The 18,844-nt window shown below is 40.3% G+C and overlaps 1 protein-coding gene across 5 annotated transcripts in view; it reads right to left on the minus strand.

The window, feature by feature from the left end:
- The window catches only part of rptor (regulatory associated protein of MTOR, complex 1), a 204,499-nt gene that overhangs the window by 128,823 nt on the left and 56,832 nt on the right, over positions 1-18,844 (minus strand). For all 5 annotated transcript variants that reach the window (XM_082537586.1, XM_082537589.1, XM_082537588.1 and 2 more), the window contains 2 exons: positions 5,598-5,756; positions 3,797-3,943 (listed from right to left, as the gene is read on the minus strand). In XM_082537586.1, coding sequence (XP_082393712.1) covers positions 3,797-3,943; positions 5,598-5,756 — 306 coding nt within the window. The remainder of the gene's footprint in view (positions 1-3,796; positions 3,944-5,597; positions 5,757-18,844) is intronic.

Below are 18,844 nucleotides of genomic sequence, written 5' to 3' on the forward strand. Positions count from 1 at the left end.
AAAGCTGCAATAAGCTGAATTCATTGTCCAGAATACTTCTAACGCAGTTTGGAAATAAGGTAATTAAAAGGTACAGGAAATGCCTGTGATGGAGGAAGTGTAGTTTTATATAATGCCTCATTGCTCAGTCTTCCAGCCCTGTGCCAGTCCAATAACTCATTAGCTGGCTCTATAGTAAGTAGTAAAAAATGTAAAAGCTCAGATTTACTGTACTGCTCTGCACACACATGAATAAATTAGCATTATTAAAAATACAGAAGAGTAGGTGTTCTTAATGGAGGGGTGATGACATGTGCAGCTGTGCATTGCTCTCCTATCAAACGAATACGTTCCTCCTCTTTGAAATGCTCGCAGGCGTGACTGGGAGCCCCCGCGAATGCATCTGTGCCAATCTTCATCTCTCTAATGAGGAAAACGTCAACTCGCTCGCAGAGACCGATATCACAAACAAAGCGGCGCGCGCCTTTCTAAAGCCTCTCGTCGAGTCAACCTCAGAACAACACTGTCTCTTGAAAGAAATCTGGCGAAAGCATGTGACGGTGGGCTGCGCTAATCCTAACGGTAAATACAATAACTCTGCCAGCAGAAGCTGATTAACGCCAAACAGCCACTGTAATTATCACATTAGCATATTGTAATCTCGCAAATTACCATGAAAATCACCATGACAGCTTTCTTTTCTCTCTCTCCTCCAGCGGGGAGATCAGGGGACGATTTAATTGCTGAGAATTATTTTTTTTAACGGAAAAAAAAAAAGAAGAACAAAACAAGAAAACATTGACACTAATCACGAGACTAATCCTCGGGACGGGCGGGGGATGTTATACGTATCATGCTAACAGAGGAAGCGCACAGTCACGCATGGGAGCTACTTTAGTCGAGAAACATTTTTGCAGCCCTGCATTCATTATTCATTAAAATGATAGAAGGAGCAAGTGGAGGCTTAATGTGAGCATCCTGGAAGCGCCAGTAACACAAACACCACACAGACAACACACACACGCTCTTATAGTCCAGCGTACCATAGCTGTGTGCATTGCAGTGATTCACACACACATCTTTCCGTCCCACAGCTAATGCAGTGAGCATGTTCACTGAGTGCACGCAGGAAGTGATGACATATTTAAAAGGAACCAGGTGGCCCCATAATAGCACACTCAGAGCCAACACACAGACACACACTCAGGCCCACTGGCGGACTGAAAGGACCACAGGAGGAGCTCGATATGGGACTGTGGAGGAGTGCTAAAACACTTCCTCCTCCTTTCATATTTTCACCCCCATCCGGCTCCTTTATACTCCTTCATCTGCATCATGGCGCTTCCAAATAACGCCGTCCCTGGTGAGTTCAGGCCTGTGGTTCTACGTGAATCACGTTCGCCCCGTGTTCATTAACAGGTGTTGTTGGACGATTCCATTTGCGGCCACTCGTCTGTGTATGAGTGCACAAACGTGTGGGTGAGGTGGGAGACGCCCTGCTTGGATGATCTGCTGTATGATTTATTTTTACTTTTTTAAATTCACTGGACGGTATCGCCTCTCGTTATCTTCCAATTATACACTTCCTGTGTGAGTGGGTGAGACGGGCGAGCACTGAGGTGGAAAAGGGAAAAACGCTTATGGATGTACATTTAACCTAAAGGCCTCCTCGGCTTATTTCTTCACTGAAAGGCTACAGTTGAACTCTGAGTCTCTCAAAGTTTTTGTGCAACGATGCAGCTAATGCGTTTGGAGTAGGCTTTGTGCCCTGCTATGAAAAATATAAATATAGTCCTTCTGCACAGCACATCTCAGCTTTCAGTGGCTACAGTGAGGTTACAGATGAAAATCTGGGCCAATGTAGATAGAAATGTTTAAAATAATCATTTGGGTGATAGCTAATGTCAATATTTCTGGCATGTTTTATTTTATTTTACACTCTTTTTAGAGAAACACTTTTTTAAATTACCTTTTAAAAGGCATTCAATCAATGATTTCGTGAGCACAAACTCGATGACAAGAGATGAATATCAGCTACTGACACTAGACGCAAATATTCAGCTAATACATCAGTGCATCGTTGACCGCAGTCATGCTGAAAGCTTTAATCCCAAGTCTGTGATATGCTCAACTAACAACAGACAGCACTCCCTGCAAGTCTTACCTCGGTTCGCTTTCAAAAATCCCTGGTGACCTTTTAAGTATTTCCCTCTTTTCAAATTAGCTACAACTATGAGACAATGAGAGGTTTGTGCTCACATTGTTCCCTGATTGATGCTAACATGCTACTTCCACACCATTAGAAAGGCGTCACATACTCGAATTATTGGCCAAGCATTTTGGGGGGTAAGCAAAAAGTAAAAGCTGATTTTTTCTAATCTTTTTCACTTCTGTTATTTTGAGGAAAGACAAAAAACTGCATCTATGCTTTAATGAAAGTGAGTATTTCAGCTGCTCCTCTTTCTCTTCGATTCATCAAAAACTAATTTAAAGCTCATTTATTGATAATTTTAAGTAGTTGGGAAAAACACTTAAAAATATGGTTAATGTGTTAAACTTGCAGCGACTTTTGGAAAAGGGAATAATATTTGAATTAATAAAAATAAATAAAATCCAAACTATGAGCCAGGTTACCTTCAGGGTTTTTGCAAGTCTATTATGTTGATTAGTCCCAGCAATCCACCAGATATTTATTCCCTTGCATATAACAGCTAAATCATAATTGGTCATAAAACAACAGGAAACCTTGCACCACTTTTAAGGTTCACGTGAGCCTTCAAGAAATTTTGTTCTAAAGTGATGAGTTTGTTGCTTTTTGGTCCCCCAACGTATAACTGAATGGGGCACTTTTGCCTTTAGGCACTTTCCAGTAGAGCGGCTCATTCTGAATCACTCAAAAACAAGATTTTTGGAGGATTTTTGATTTAGACTAAGCAGTTTGTGAAGGAACCTGTGTGATGCTACACCAAATGAGAATTGTGATTTTAGCCTTGGACTCGACCTGAGCAAACTTTGACAGAAAAGAGCAGGAGAAGCAAAGAAAAAGCAAAGGATGGAGAGACACTTGTGACGAGCGTTGCGGCGACTCAGCAGTTTGGCTGCTGCCTTTGCCTTCACTTTAACGGGTAACTCAGCACGCACAGCAGCTCTTCTTTACTCTCGCTCTGCCTCCTGCTCTGTACTGTTCATCCTGTACCTCCCTCCCTCTCCTTCTCCTCTCCAGCTAATCTACAGTCTGGCTGAAACTTCTCCATGAATAATTGAGATGAATGACAGCACCATCTCATTACGAATTCACATAACACGCCATAGCCGGAGAGAGAAAGAGAAAAAAACGTAATAAAAAGATGAAGCACTGAGAGGACTGGGGCTGGTAGTGCTGTGTGTGTGTGTGTGTGTGTGTGTGTGTGTGTGTGTGTGTGTGTGTGTGTGTGTGTGTGTGTGTGTGTGATGAAACCAAAACTCAATCATTTAGATCCAGCTGCCTATTTGATTGGCTGCATCACCGCACTGAAGACATCTTGGATTTTTATTAGAAAAGGTTCCAGCTGCGAATCACGAGTCGACTCTCGGTGACACCAATTAGTCCTTTATAAATGCTGTATACATATGTGAGTGTGTGCTCAGTGTGACTGCAATCGGATGAATCACCCAGTTTGCTGCTAATAACTCTTAAATACCAACACATCATTTTGCCCTGTTTGCTCGCACACTGTGTCTGCGTGTGCTTGTATGACTCAGCTCATTCTTTAAGTCTTTTTTCCCCCCAATTACCACCCTGCTACCAACTCGTTCACGCTGTGCGTTTTTGCCTCACCTCCAGCTCCTGCTCTCTCTGCAGGGCAAACTGTTTGAACGACTTGACGATGATTCCCGCGTTGGAGCAGTCGTACACAAAAATGGACGGGCTCCCCATCCACGTCTGCAGGTCGTAGATGGACAGCGGGATGTACTGGGTGTAGTTCTGAGAAAGAGAAGGCAGGAGGGGATAACGTCAGAGTGAGGAATTGGAGAGATAGGTGCATCATGTTATTGCTGATAACTCACTTTTATAGATTTGTGTTTAATTATTAAGCAGTCATCTGTTTGATGAAGAGTGCGAGCAGACGAGCGAGAAAAAGAGAAAACCGGAGTGAGGCAGAGGAAAAATGGGGACGATGGGAACACAGACCGAGGAATATAAATCTAATACCCATGGTGCAATAAAGGTGCTCTCCCCTACACTTATTGGAAAATTTGGTTCTTCGCACCTTCTGTGATGCCCGTGTCCACATCAAATCCCCCACTGATGTCCTGTTACAGCAGCCAGCGACACTGCAGCTTCATTTTATAGGATAAGGAATACCGAATAAAATGCGAAAGAAAAGAGGGAGAGGACATTAGGCCCGAGGGTACACTGAGGACGTGGAGCCAAACGCTAGCGCTCGACAGCAGCGGTGCATCATTGTAAGTGGGTGCTTACTTACAGGACAAGATGATGAACAACTCCAGATTTTATATCTGATTCCCCAAAGTCAGTGAGTCTGTCCGCATCAGTGCGATGCTGAGATCACAGCAACCAGGTGAGATTTGATTTAATGTCTGGTTGTCAAGTTATTTTCTGACTGCAAGAATGTTCCAAGAAACTGAAAACATCTTTTTTTTTAACCTGCATTTTAGCCACAGGAGCCTCGGTCCACTTTAAGCTTCTAGGTGAACACTTCAGGAGTTACTACTCCAAAGTGCTTCAGTTACACAGGCTGACTGCCAGCAGTACCATACTGACTGATCCAAAACAAGTATATTAGCTACTAAGATGCATGCAGTATCTACTTATACCTTTAGATACAAATTCACAGTTTCTGTCTTTGTGCAGAAACTTAATTGCACTACAATGACCTGTGAAATATTTGGACTCCTTCATTTACGACAAATGACTGGACTACATCAAAGTACATTTTTCCTGTACCTGTGGTGCGTGACAGAGAGCCACTTTGCACTGGAAAAACAAACACAATCGTCACTCATCATCTGGACCAACTGCCAGATGTTGCTCTGTGCGCCTTTGTCTAATTCCTGAAAATAAACATCGGTGTTTCTAAATGAACGATCTCCAGCACCTATTGCCAAAGCACAAGCATGAAATGACATAACGGGATGTTTAAAGACTGATATAGAAATGCTGAGGACACTTCACGGGTACATAAGAGGATGATCTTGAATGGGAGATCACCCAAAATTAAATCATGTATAGCCTTTTGATTTTCACAGGCACGTTCCTGAAACTTTCTAATCGCACCTCATACATCTTATTAGGTCCAAAAATGAACTGCCTATAGTTTAAGATGCAAATGGCCTGTCTGGTTATTTGTGAATAAAGTAATGCAGGGATTATGAGCTCTGCTGGAGACTAAACAGCATTACTCCAATGAAAGCATGCGAAAACATGTTTATTTTACTTTGCTTTGGTTTAGTGCACGTGTAAGCACAGCCTGTGACATTTCAGCGACAAATAATCAAGTCGTCCTTGGAAATGACAGCAGTAAACAGCTAACACCATCATGGCTTGTGAACGTGACAGTGTAGGTCTGATTAGAAAGATCTGTGAAGGCCCGATATCGTCTGTGCATGTGTGGTACCTTATTAAAAACCCAGATCTCTCCATTGACAGTAGGTCGTGGCACGCCGTGGCCGTTGTAGTGGAAGAGGACTCGTTCTTCCTTGGCATTGCGTCTGAGTGACGTGCACAGTTTCTTCACTTCATCCACCGTGGGGTCCAGACTCTGCTTGTAACGGGCCTGAAAGAGGAGGGAAGAAAAGATGTCACAATGATTGATGCTTTAGTCACACTGGGAACAAGGACACTGCTGCTCTGCGTTTTGTTTCGGGCAGGGAGATGTGCTGCATTTAATTTTTTCTTTCCTTTGCAGTTCAGTAGTCCTGCGTCAGTCTAACTTTCTTTGTTTTCTTTTTCTTTGATTCAGCAGCACTCACAGGCCCTTGGTTTTGAACAAATAAACAACCACATTTTGGTTATTCGCTGTTTTGCTTAGCTGGGAAGTAAAAAAAAAATCAGCTTTTGGTGTATGAAGCACTTATTGGTCTGTTCTGAATGAATATATATATGACTGCATCAATTTTTACAGTGTGTCCCAGCACAGGACACTTCTTTAAATTCTCTCCATATTAGGCGACGGAGCAGACTAAAAGGTATGGCAGCTGATGTGCAGGGTGGACTTGAGAATAATCTTGCAGAACATTTTCAGTCTAGCTTTAAACTGTGCAGGAATGTGGGGGGATAATGTGCACCTGTAATGTCCAAAACAAGTTGTATTGATGCATCTTTCTGTGAAGCACTTCGAGTTGCATCGTTGTGGGACTGTAGTCTATAAATAACCTTTTGAGATCTGTTGACTGATGTTTCAGGAAGGATGAAGTTCACCACTCTGCTTTATTCCATCAGTGAGAGTGGCTAAGATTGGAAATTATTTTCTATGTGAAACATAAACCAAGAAAACAAAACAAACAAGAAGCACTCAGAGAGCACAAACCTTCGCCAAGGCAGCGTCATCTCTGTGCAGTATTTGCTTTTAAGGCAACAGAAGTTTATTTTCTTTGTTTTTTTAAACATACTTTAAGTACTTATGCTTGTAGTGCAGTAAAAACAAGTGCAAAGTGCAGGCTTTTCCTATCTGTCGAACCCCATTTTAATATACAATTACTTCATTTTAAGTTTTTATTTTTATTATTTTCCCTTAAAGTGGATGTAGCTCATGTGTGGCAGTTATTTATTTAAACAGTTATAACCTGTTACGGTAATGTACATAACAAAGCTATAAGAAAATGAATCAACTACACTCCTGTAACCCACTGTCATTTGAATAGCTACATGTAGCATTATTTTCACTTTGACCTTTGGCTCTACTTACCTTAAAGGAGAGCAATATATTAGCCAATAAATCATTATGATGACCTTGAAGGGATTGAGACAAATTTCTATTGTTTATTAACATGACCTCACTTTACACCCCTACAAAGTTCTATCGAAGTTTTATTCATTCAAAACTTTTCAAGCTTTTAAAAACAGAATGACAGACACACACATGCAAGCACCACCAAAACCTTAACCTCCTTGTTGGAAGTTAATTTGGATTCCTAATAATAATAATAATAATAATAATAATAATAATAATAATGATACAGTAGACTGAAGGTTTACAGAAGGACTGACGAATCCACTTATCCAAAAATACAGGCAGCTACCAGTGCAACCCCTGAGTAAATGTTATCAAATTGAACATAACATATGACATCTTTCGTGTTATCATTTTCACAAGCATATCACCGATTTTGGGACTGATCCGAGATTTTTAGTAGATGCACCTACTGCATGGTATGGTTTTAGTGCACAAGTGCATTGAATCAAGAAAATTAAATGAAATTCAGTTTTTATTTATATAGCACCAACTCTCAAAATCAGTCCCCTCAAGGCTTACATACAGAAGCTTACTTGTGTTCATTTTAATTAGAGATATTTTTATGATCAACAACTAGTAAACAGGACGAGAACCAAACTGTTCAAGGACAATGTGTCTTACACTGCAGTCAGGTTTAGACTTTTAGTAATAATTATCGAAGATGAACTGAACTCCATGTAACTAAGAAGTAAAGACGCCATGTTTCATGTTCAAGCGCTCTGAAAGGGAGAGGAACACTGGAGAAATGTAAAAGAAACTCTGCAGAGCTCACAAGGGCACAAGCTATTAAGATCAACTTCCTTTTTCAACAAAGTAGGTGACCTTGAGTCCACACTTCAAAGTCCACATTCTCCACAGCAACTTCATACTCATTTAAAAGTGCAGGAAGTCTTTCTTTTATTTCATAAATCTGCAGTTTGAGTGTTTCTCTATGTATATTGTGCAGTCTTTCCGCTCTCCTCTCAGACACAGAAACGTGTTATAAAAAGGAAAAAAGAAAACTGGAAAATCACACATGATAGTATTTATCATTTTAACTGAAAACAAATCAGTGAACAGTGGACGAGTGAAGAAAAAAGGATGGATATTATTCTGCAATCATCTGATTTCAGAAAATCATTTGGTCCTCAGCAAGATTATTTAAATACAACCTCAGATGACTTATTATGGGATGCCATTATTTAATGAAAACTAAGCCAAATTGCAAAAGCAAGCAACTAAGAACTCCAATGGTTCAGCAGCTTTTAGAGCCACCTTTAACAGCAATAACTTGAAATAACTGTTTTCTGTAATGACTATCAGTCCCTCGCATTCCTGCAGATGAAACTTTTACCCACTCTACTTCATAGCTCTGCTTCAGTTCATTGGTTTTTGGATATTCATTTATGCTAAGCTCTCTTAACATCCTGCCACAGCAATTTAATCAAGTTGAAGTCTGGACTTTGACTCTGATTCTTTTCTTTTTCAGTCATTTTGTTAAAGATTTAATGCACTGCTTGTGATCTGTGCTATGCTGTGGCATGAACTAATTTCATCCAAGCTGTAGCTGTCAGTGAGATTACATTTCACTCTAGAATATATTGGTATACAGAGGAATTCATGGTTGACTCAATTTTAGCAAAATGCTCAAGTCCTCTGGTTGCAGAGCCAGTCCAAATCACCACCTCTTCACCACCAAACATGACTGTTGGTATGAGGTGTTTGTGTCGATATAACTGTTCCTGAGGTCCCGTGGTTCGTTCAGATGCAACTTTGCAAACCTAAGCCATGTTACGAATGTTCTTTTTAGAGAGAAGATGCTTTGTCCTGGGAAACCTTCCAATATTAATGGCAGACTGGTGGCTATCAGGTGCCAAAGCTGTTGATGGAGAACTAACATCAACAAGTGAATTGCCAGAAAAGCAAAATGAATCCACGAAAACTGATGAGACTATTTTAGGTAACAGTGAGCCCAGCGGGGAGAGACTCTAATAACTACACGTGTTAGTAGATTTTCACGTGCTGTTTTGAAGAGGACACAAGCTGAACCTGAATGTTTTCTTCCATTTAAGAAAGACCACGTTCACATTTGAAAATACCAGACCAAAAATAAGGATCTGAATCAGCTGACAAGTGACTAACCAGCTGGCAGACCAAAGACAAGCATCCAAAAACCGTCCTGACTCAGACAAAGGCGTTTTTGTTTTGCAAGAAGCCAAACGCCTAAGAGAAGTTTTCACATTTCATATTATCGAACAATAATAATTTCAGCTAAACAAAAAAAAGTATGCACGAAGTGCAACGCTTATAGAAGTCTTGTGAAAAATGGTCTTAACACAGTGAATCACAGAAGGTACAAAAGCAAGTGCAATTTGTGAGCAAACAAGGAGGCTTTTACACTTCTGAGTGTGAACTTCAAACAAGCTGCTGATAGCAGTAAGTGTATGAAACATGACATATATAGTACCAAATCTCTTGTTTTCTGAATAAGGCGCAGTCACAATAAGAAAACAAAAGCAGTAGATACAATTCACAAACAAAATAAAAGCAGAACACTGAGTCTGAGATTGTGTTGCTGCTGCTTCACTGCTGTCAACTTGTGTTTTTTTTCTGCCACCTCTTGCTTACTTTAGACCACACTTCACTGGGCTGTGTCATTTTGCAGGAGCAAACCAGCGTGAAGCTCATGCCTGTGCGGAAAAGGTACTCAAGAAACTTTAAAAGGACTAACGGTAGGAGACAGAGGACATGTGCATTGTTGGCGCTCCTTCAGCTCATTAAGTGAAATGTTTGTGTGCATGCATGAAAGGACACAGAGGTGTCAACTAGTTATGCAACAGAAAAGCACCCGTTTAGACCAGTCTGAATCATTATCACACTCACCAAGGTCCTTCTGTTACACAACCAACCAGCCGTTTATCAAACAGCCAAATGGCTTTGAATCACAGAAGAAGTCACATTTCAACTTTAACTTCTTGCGAAATTTACAGCTGACAAAACAAAAACCAAGACACCAAATCAGATCTGCACAGGGTTCATTTTACCAGCTCACTGATTTAAGATCCTCTTCACAGAACACAAATATCAACTTTTAATTACTTGATATTAAAAAATAATACTATTTTTCAAAACAGACCTATACAGAAGTCTTCATTATAAATATTCTCACAGTATTTATTTTCATATCCCACCACTCATTCTGCCAGTTTTCTATTTGGCCCCACAACACTTATGTCACTCCCTCAATTTGTCCCGTATACCAAGGCTACAACTTACCAAAGCATTAAGGGTTTGATCCCAACCTGGATTCATGGCTACATGTCAACTTCTCACTTTCCATCCTGCAAAGTCACTATCTAATAAATGTAAAAATAAAAACACTACATTCATGCACTGATCGCCACCTTTAAAATTCAGTGAGCAACCATTAAATTTTATTTTGCCTTCAGCATTAATCTGCAGCGCCTGACGCTTAAAAATATATAGCCAAATCATTTTCCCCAATCACAAGATGCAACATGTATCTTAATCAACCAAATGTCATCAACAGAGATCAAAGAAACTGCAAAAAAAAAAAAAATAACAGTACAGCTTTGCACCCAACCCTGCAGCAGACTGATTATTTTCCTTCCCAACACAAACGTCACTAAGGTCAAGGTCAAGGTCAGATTTATTTATATAGCACATTTCCAACAGCCGATGCTGCACAAAGTGCTTAACAATAACAATAAAATTAAAAACTACAGTGTAATACAATAATAACAATAGAAACAATAAAATAGAAGAATTGAAACAATACTAACTAATTCAGATAAATCCAAAATGCTTGGGTCATAATGTGTTAAAAGCCAGAGCGTAAAAGTGTGTCTTTAGTAAAGATTTAAATTGCTCAAGAGTTTGAGCAGATCTAATATTAAAGGGGAGACTATTCCAAAGTCTGGGACCTGCCACAGAGAAGGATCTATCACCACGAGATTTGAGGTTAGTCCGTGGAATGGACAACAATAGTTTTGAACTAGATCTCGTGGGTTTTCCTGGAGCATAGGCAGAGAGGAGCTCTGACAAGTAGGGGGGGGCTCGGGCGTTGAGTGACTTAAAAACAAAAAGTAAGAGTTTAAATTGGATCCTGTAGGGGACAAGGAGCCAGTGTAAAGAGGCTAAAATTGGGGTTATATGCTCTCTCCGTTTGGTACCGGTTAGCAGGCGAGCACTAACCATGTAAGATATGGGTTCTCCAACTTTAGGACACACCCAGGGATCCCTTCTAGCTACCACATTATTATTCCAGCTTCTAGCTTTTATCACAACTTGAATATTTTTAAAAGTGTCAGAAAAAAAAATTGATTTTGTTACCATAAACACTCCCCCTCCATCAATACAAACTTTATTAATATTACAGTGCAACTTTAAGTTATTTTGTGCACCTCTCTGCTACAAGGGTGAGAAGACCCAAAATTAGATAAACAGAAAATACGAATTTCAGTATAAAAGCTCCACCAGAACTCCTGTTTCTAAAACTCCTGCACTCTTCATGTTCCCGGACAACAAGCAGATGTAGAATCACTGATTTATAGGTATCATGTAGGCTTCATTACTCATTGAACTATACAACTTATTAATGACCCTCTGTGTTTAAATGTTACAGCTGTGTGATTTTTAATTAAACGGCGCTGGATGGTGTAATCCCAGTTGGGTGCTGTGATTTGCAGAATAAAATTACCACTTGCTCATTGTTCCGTCACATCATACAACGGCCAGACTGAACAGACCTTCATCAAAGATGTCAACATTTCAACTTCCCGTATCTGGAAGACTTTGCAGTGCGAGAGGAAAGCTTGCAGGCTGACTCAATTTGGGCATAATCAGATAAAAGCGTCTGAATGTCGAGAGGCGCAGCGCTCGCCCCGACGATATCAAGTGGTATCTGAATGGCTTAATGGCGTTAGTGAGGGAGCTGCAGTGATGGAGGTGCAGCGCCTGGAATCAGAACTCATAGTGGAAACTGGGGGAGGTGTGCAGAAAGGCGAGAGTGTTAGGTGGGACAAGTGTTTACACTTTCTGTAGCTGTTATTTCACATGATTCCCAATTGTATTTAGATGCTTCAGCAAAGCTGCTGATTTACATTCATGACAGCTGAGCATTTAAAATTCAAGTGGCAGAAAGAGATTAAGACAAATTCATATGTATGAGGAAGACACCTAGGAGAGTCCATTTAAATATACCAATTACAGTTTTCTTGGAGAGGGAGACGCGAGTGTTCCTGTGCAAAGAAATGGACTCACTAACAGCCTTGACCTGAAGGGGGAGCTCCAGCTTCCTGTGAGGACAGAGCGTCTCCAGAGGCTGAGTCAAACTGCAGCTGTTCGCCTGTTGCTTCTCCACCTTTCACCACCGCTGCAAAACACTTCCACTATTTCCATTAAGGCTACAGGAAACAAACTCTTTGTAAAGGCGTGCGCTGTGCCAGCCCTGCTGCCATTCATCATCATGTCACCTCTTTAGAACAGGCAACCTTTTCAAAGCACCGCACGCATTCAGGATGAAGCTAAACACACACAGTTTAGCTGCAAGACTCAGTGAACTATTCTGTGACAAATTTCAGCATACTGTGCAGACAATAAAACAGGCAATGACTGCTGGGCACAGGTAAAACTCAGTCTGTGTGATCCATCATCATTAACACCGAAGCAACACAAAATGGTTTTTATAAAACAAATAAAATAAGAGAAATAAGAAATGTCTTTTACCCATTAAAGAAAAGACTTCTCATCTTTTCAAGCTCCAAATGAAAATCTGAATAAATAAAACAATTAAAGTAAAGGATGCATTAAGCCGGATGAAGGTGACAGCAGCAGCCACTTGTTGTCAGAGGGAGGAAATGAGCAAAGGCAACCTTTGTCCTCTCAACCACTAATCAGCATCTGAACATCAACAGCAGCCTTTTTAGAAGTGAAATACGTCAAAGAAATATGGAGACTGAAGAGGAAACTAAAACAAGTGAGGAGTAGAAAGATAAAAAACAGTTTAAAGGCATCCTCTCAATGCCTTTACCTACAAAAGTCACAGCTGCCAAACCTTTTTCTGATGTTCACGTCTTCTGCCTAAACTGATTCTTATTATTTTTTAAATAAAAAGCTCTGATATTTACTATATAATCATCTAATCTCATTTATTAACAAAGAGCTATCTGCATTTATCGCTTTTACCAGCTGAAATGAGAAATGTTTCTGTAGATCAAGTACACTGTTTCGTCAAGCTCATCCACAATCCCAGCAGATCATCCGATGACTTGGCTCATACGTTTCTACGCATCAGCCACCGGCCAACGTGTGCGACCCCATCTTTTTATATTAAAACTGAATGAACGTTTGAATAAATCAATTTCATAGTCCTGTCTCCAAGATTTCAAGAATGTAGATTATTTAAAAAAAAATAAAAAATAGATGGGGTTAACCCATCTTTTTAAATATGTCAAATACATATTTCATCAGCATTTCATAACTGTGACTCGTTTTCACATAAAGCTTGTAAACAATAATTAGGCCAACTTGATATAACGGCATCTCTGCCTCAGCCAAAACAATGGGTCTTTGAATGTTTCACGTTTAGTTATTTATAAACCTGGCTCCTTGCAAACGTTAAACATTAAACCTAATTAGATTTTAAATTGAATTCAAAATCATTCCAAAGAATAAAGTCATATCTAACCCCACTGGGTTAGACTGAAACTACAGCTGTGTTAATTCATACGTAGCATAAGAGTATTGTTCCAGACACACCAGTTCATTCATTCTCTCCCCCTCTCACTCACTCGCACACCAAGTTTAAACCCTGATGTCTAATGGACCTGCAGGCAACTCAATCCCTGCAAAATTTCAATTACCGATCCGTCAGTATCACAGCAACTTTACACACAAGGTGAAAATACGACAGAGAGTTTATTCTTGTGACTGACAATAAAACGCACTCAGCTTCAGAGTGACTGAAAGCAATTATCTTGTCTCGTGGTCACGAGGAGAGCTGGTAGAAATGAGGAATAGTTGGGACTCTAACTAGACCTCGTCTGTCAAAAATAACGAACGTCTCAGAATCGGAGTCAAAGAGAAAATATTATGTAATCTACGATATGAAGGGCGCAATGGTAACCATGATTAGCAAAGAAATGGGACGCATTTGTTTAGTTTCATAAATATGGTATATATCATCGCCGGGGCGATTGTGGCTCAAGAGTTGGGAGTTCGCCTTGTAATCGGAAGGTTGCCGGTTTGAGCCCCGTCTTGGACAGTCTCGGTCGTTGTGTCCTTGGGCAAGACACTTCACCAGTTGCCTACTGGTGGTGGTCAGAGAGCCCGGTGGCGCCGGTGTCCGGCAGCCTCGCCTCTGTCAGTGCGCCCCAGGGCGGCTGTGGCTACAATGTAGCTGCCATCACCAGTGTGTTAACCCTTTCACATTGTTTGAAATCATTTTGAGCAATGCCGTTGCGATTCTTTGAGGAATGCTGAATGTAAATGTATTTTATTTGACTTACAGTGACTCCTCTGTACTGGACAAATAATGACGGCTTTCAGCTGTTATAAAAACACGACAACCCGCATAAAATAATCACTTTTTCAGATTCATTTTCTTTTACAAAGATTTTAGTTGGTGCAATAAATCAGCACCCGTCTTTGTTTTACAGCAGCGGGTATCCTGTGTCCACAAAAGCATAAAGTAGTTAAATACAACCAAGATGACAGAGAGCCTCTGCTCAGCAAGACCTAGAAGAGACAAAACTCATAAAAACTATCTCAAGATGATTTTGTGAAATGAGCTTTTATATTTTCTGCATCATTGTCTTTGGACCTCGGAGGTTTGCCTCATCCAGAGGCTACTGTGTCAGACTACCTAGGAGAGTGGACTTAATGCCGCCTGGGCCTCGTTCTGCCTGCACCTGCAGACATCACACAATGGAAGCTGTGAGCCAGAATGGACCGATGCAAGATGGGCTTTATGGTCAAAAATACCTGCTTACCTGAGTCTTTCTCCCTTATATTATATTTAAAGCTCAAGGAAACTCTTTAAAGAAAAAAGACATTGTGGTGATAAATTATGTCTTTTGCCTCCTTTCTGTAAAGACAGAGGATACGCCACTTTTACAGGACAGACTTAAATATTCTATTCGTTTTTGCATCATTTCTTATTTTTCAAAAGAAATGATGCACACTAAAGCTGCAATATATTTCCCTTATGGGATCGATAAAGTTATCCAAGTAAAAAACTAACACATGGAAAATTACTTCACTTTATTAAAGCATCTTCACAACTCAGGAGAATGAATTCTCTTGTCCTCAGACATGTCTGGGCTTGTCTTTTATTACCAACAGCATGTTATTACACCTTTATATCACCTTTATATCACCCCCAACTTGAAAAGGCTGGCACTGTACCAGATGTGGTAGATCACAGTGCCGTGTAACAGTCAACGATGTGACGTCAATGATGACGGCGTGTGACGCAGCCTAGAGGAGTCATAAAGCTTTGCCCATTCTGACAAGGTGTTTTTGAAAGACTTGAAACAAATAACAATTTTAACCATTAAATGGGGTTTGGAGGCCTTTACCAGGAGTTCTGGTAAAACTGAAGTGAGAGCTGTGACTACTTTCATGGCAAAAACCCATACTTGGCTCTACCAGGGCTTTGTCTTGTCCTCACTTCTGATTTAAAAGAAGGTAACCTTGAGGCAAAGCTTAGAGTTGGCATGTGTGAGACCTCAAGATTTCATCTCTGGTTTCAGCAGATAATGTGTTGTAGTTGGATCAAGGTCATGTTACTCTTTTAGAAAATGAGTCTTTCCCTTTGAGTTGAGTAACTTCAAGTAAGACTGACAATGCATCAGTATCACTGTAGATGTACCAGACAGCCATGGTAAGGAGTGGTTGGTTGATTGGTTGGTTGGTTGCTCCATTTTCAAATACTCATGTCACTGATAGAGGCATTCAACATGAGTTTCCCAAGGTGGTTCAACGTTAGAAAGAATGACGAGCTCTTTTGAGATGCATGAAAGAGATAAACTCAGGTGCTTTATGAGTGTTCAAATTGGATAATTACCTTGAGAAATGTTCCTTAAATGTTTTATTACAGAGACCAAACACGAGAAATACGTCTGAGCTATTGCATAACTCAAATGGCACTGTGGATGTGAGGCGTCAAATACTGCTGTTATGTAATATACTGTTGGTGACAGACATCCACACGGAGTCCTGTGGTGTTCTTGATTTGACATGATGGCCACATCCAAGCTGGATGCTGAGTGATAACAGTCTTTTGACACTACTGGGTCCTTTAAATCAGCGGTCCCCAACCCCCGGGCCACGGACCGGTACGGGTCTGTGAGTTGTTTGGTGTGGGGCCGGGAGAATTAAGGCTCGTTTTCTGGTTTTCAGGGTTTTTATCGTTAACTCAGTTTCCCTGGGTCTTTTCCCGTGTGTTATTAATAATACTTCTTTTTTTTTTTGGTACCGGTACTGTTTTTATTTTGTTGTATTTATCTGCGACACCTTAAAGGCCGGTCCGTGAAAATATTGTCGGACATAACAGGCGTAAAAAAGGTTGGGGCTTTAAATGTTTGAGAGGGAGAGATTAATCGTATAACCTGATAATAAACACCTAGAGAGACCTAGAGAGCATCTTGGACAAAGAGACACTATTTAATAACCTGGGATGATTACAAGCTCTCAATCTAAAAGCTGCAGAAGCAGTAACAAATAGTTGGCACGAAAACATGAAAATGTTGATGTTTTGCAAGATTAACCATTCAGAGATATGATAGTGAAAATATAGAGCTGGAATTGGGGAAGACAAAATGAATATTCTTCTTCAGGGATTAATAAAGTCCACTAATTCGAGTTTAGCTGAGAAAAGTACAGCATAGTTTGACAAATCGCGCACAGCTGAGCAGGCCGCTGTGGCGATAGTCATTTCCCCAGTGACAGCAGTCCTGCTGGGGCCAATGTGTCCGGGCTGAGTCAGTTCACAGCAGGTCGGATGGAGCAGAGGGAGAGATGACACGTCATCTTCTCATCCTGCCAGCACACACCTCCTGTCAAGACTAAATTACCTACACGCCTCAAATGCATTTCTATGGCCGAAACATGAAACAGACTTCTATGAAAAATCATCATATGGATACTTTTAAAAAGTGAAATAATCCACAGAAAGTTCTGTAGAAGGGAACAAACTAACTACTTTATAGACGACGTGTTCCTAATAGAAAATAAGTGATATTACAGCAACACCCATCACTTGATATCGTTGGATGATGGAAGAGAGCAGCCGGAGTCAGAACACTGCTGCTGCAGCTGACTAAGCGACATGGGTTATATAACTGGCAGAAGGTCCAACTGCACCAAGTGCTGGTGTTGAAGAGGGTGATATAATAACAAAATACATTTCACAGACAAAACAGCTGAAATGTAAGTTACATGCAATCAAACCTAGTTTGGTTTTTGCTCGTTTGTCCTCATGTCACTCCTTTTTTCTTCCCCTCCCCCCAACCTGACCTGCAGGTCTCTTCCTGTTCAAAGGAAGCTCTTCCTTCCCACAGTCACCAAGTGATATTCAGTAGGCACTGTGTGACTGTTGGGGTTCTCTCTCTAGTATTGTAAGGTCTTTGAGGCCACTGGTGGTGTGAATTTGTGTTATATGAATAAAATGTTATGAACTGAATTCTACATTAAATTCCACTGAGGAACTCTTTGTCATGCTTTGCTTCCTATTTCTCTGTGGGATTTCTTAATAATGTCCTTATTTGTATGCATGACAGAAGGATTAATTAAGCTAGTCAGACACAGCAAACAAAAAAATATTCAGCTTTCATGTTGGAGTCATTACAGATACTATAATTGCAAAACTAAAAACAATGGATAAGCAGATGTGCTTAAATTAAGCAAACATGCCTGAATCCTTATTAGGCTCAGGGAGCTTTAATAGGCTCCATTAGATTAGAACCATCCATGTTTGTGTGTCTTTGTGCACATGTACATGTGTTGTGCAGACCTGTGACAGTGAAGAGGCAGAGAGACCTCAAAGCACCAGTCCAATTAAAAGTTCAGTTCTGAGCAGAGCTCAGAAGTCTGTTTTTGGAGCAACATTTGTAATTAAGTAATTTTACCTTAAGGACAGAAGAAGGCACTCAGAGCTATAACGCAAAAAAGCTGCAAGCAAGTCCTGTGTTTTTCTTTTCTTTTCTTTTCTTTTTTTGCAGGATATAGAAAAACAAGTTGAAAAAGGAAAACATAACAGCATGCAGGTTTCCATCCAAATGCAGTGAAATGTTGGGAAAAAATAAATAAATGCATGTTTCCATCCACTGACATCACACAAACATCATCAGGTGGTGTTAATTTTCCAACGTGTTGCAGAAAAAGGGATGCAAAATTACCTGAGGGGTGCTATCGCCCCCCCTCAGCCTGCTAGTAGATGCACCTATGTGATGAATTTCAAAATCCTTCGAGTTATATTCACAAACATATTCGCGGGCTGACAATACTCCATAAGCCTTTTAAAGCTGACGGGTAAAAACTGATATGTCATTTATTATTTAGATTTTGTTTTTGTATCTTTCTGATATTAGTTTCCACTCATGATTTCTTTCATAATGCCGCGTTTATAACTTTCAATTTTTAATGTTGTTTTCTAACTAAACATTATTTGTACTGATCTCCCTTTTGAAATGGAGGAATGTGTTCAGTCACCTGGTCTTACCTGAAAAGTCAAATGAGAGCTTCTGAGTGTGTATGAGATCTCCATTTGAAAGAGTACAAAAGGTTTGTGTTGAAACGCAGCATAGCGACAGGTAAAAGCAGGTGAATCCCATCCAAAAACATCTATAACAATATTGTTGTAGTGTCATTTTTTTGTGATGACCCCCGCTGGTTTGATGGATTTTCTT

Source organism: Aulonocara stuartgranti (assembly GCF_965226115.1).
Source record: "Aulonocara stuartgranti genome assembly, chromosome: 6".
Classification (NCBI taxonomy): Eukaryota; Metazoa; Chordata; class Actinopteri; order Cichliformes; family Cichlidae; genus Aulonocara; species Aulonocara stuartgranti.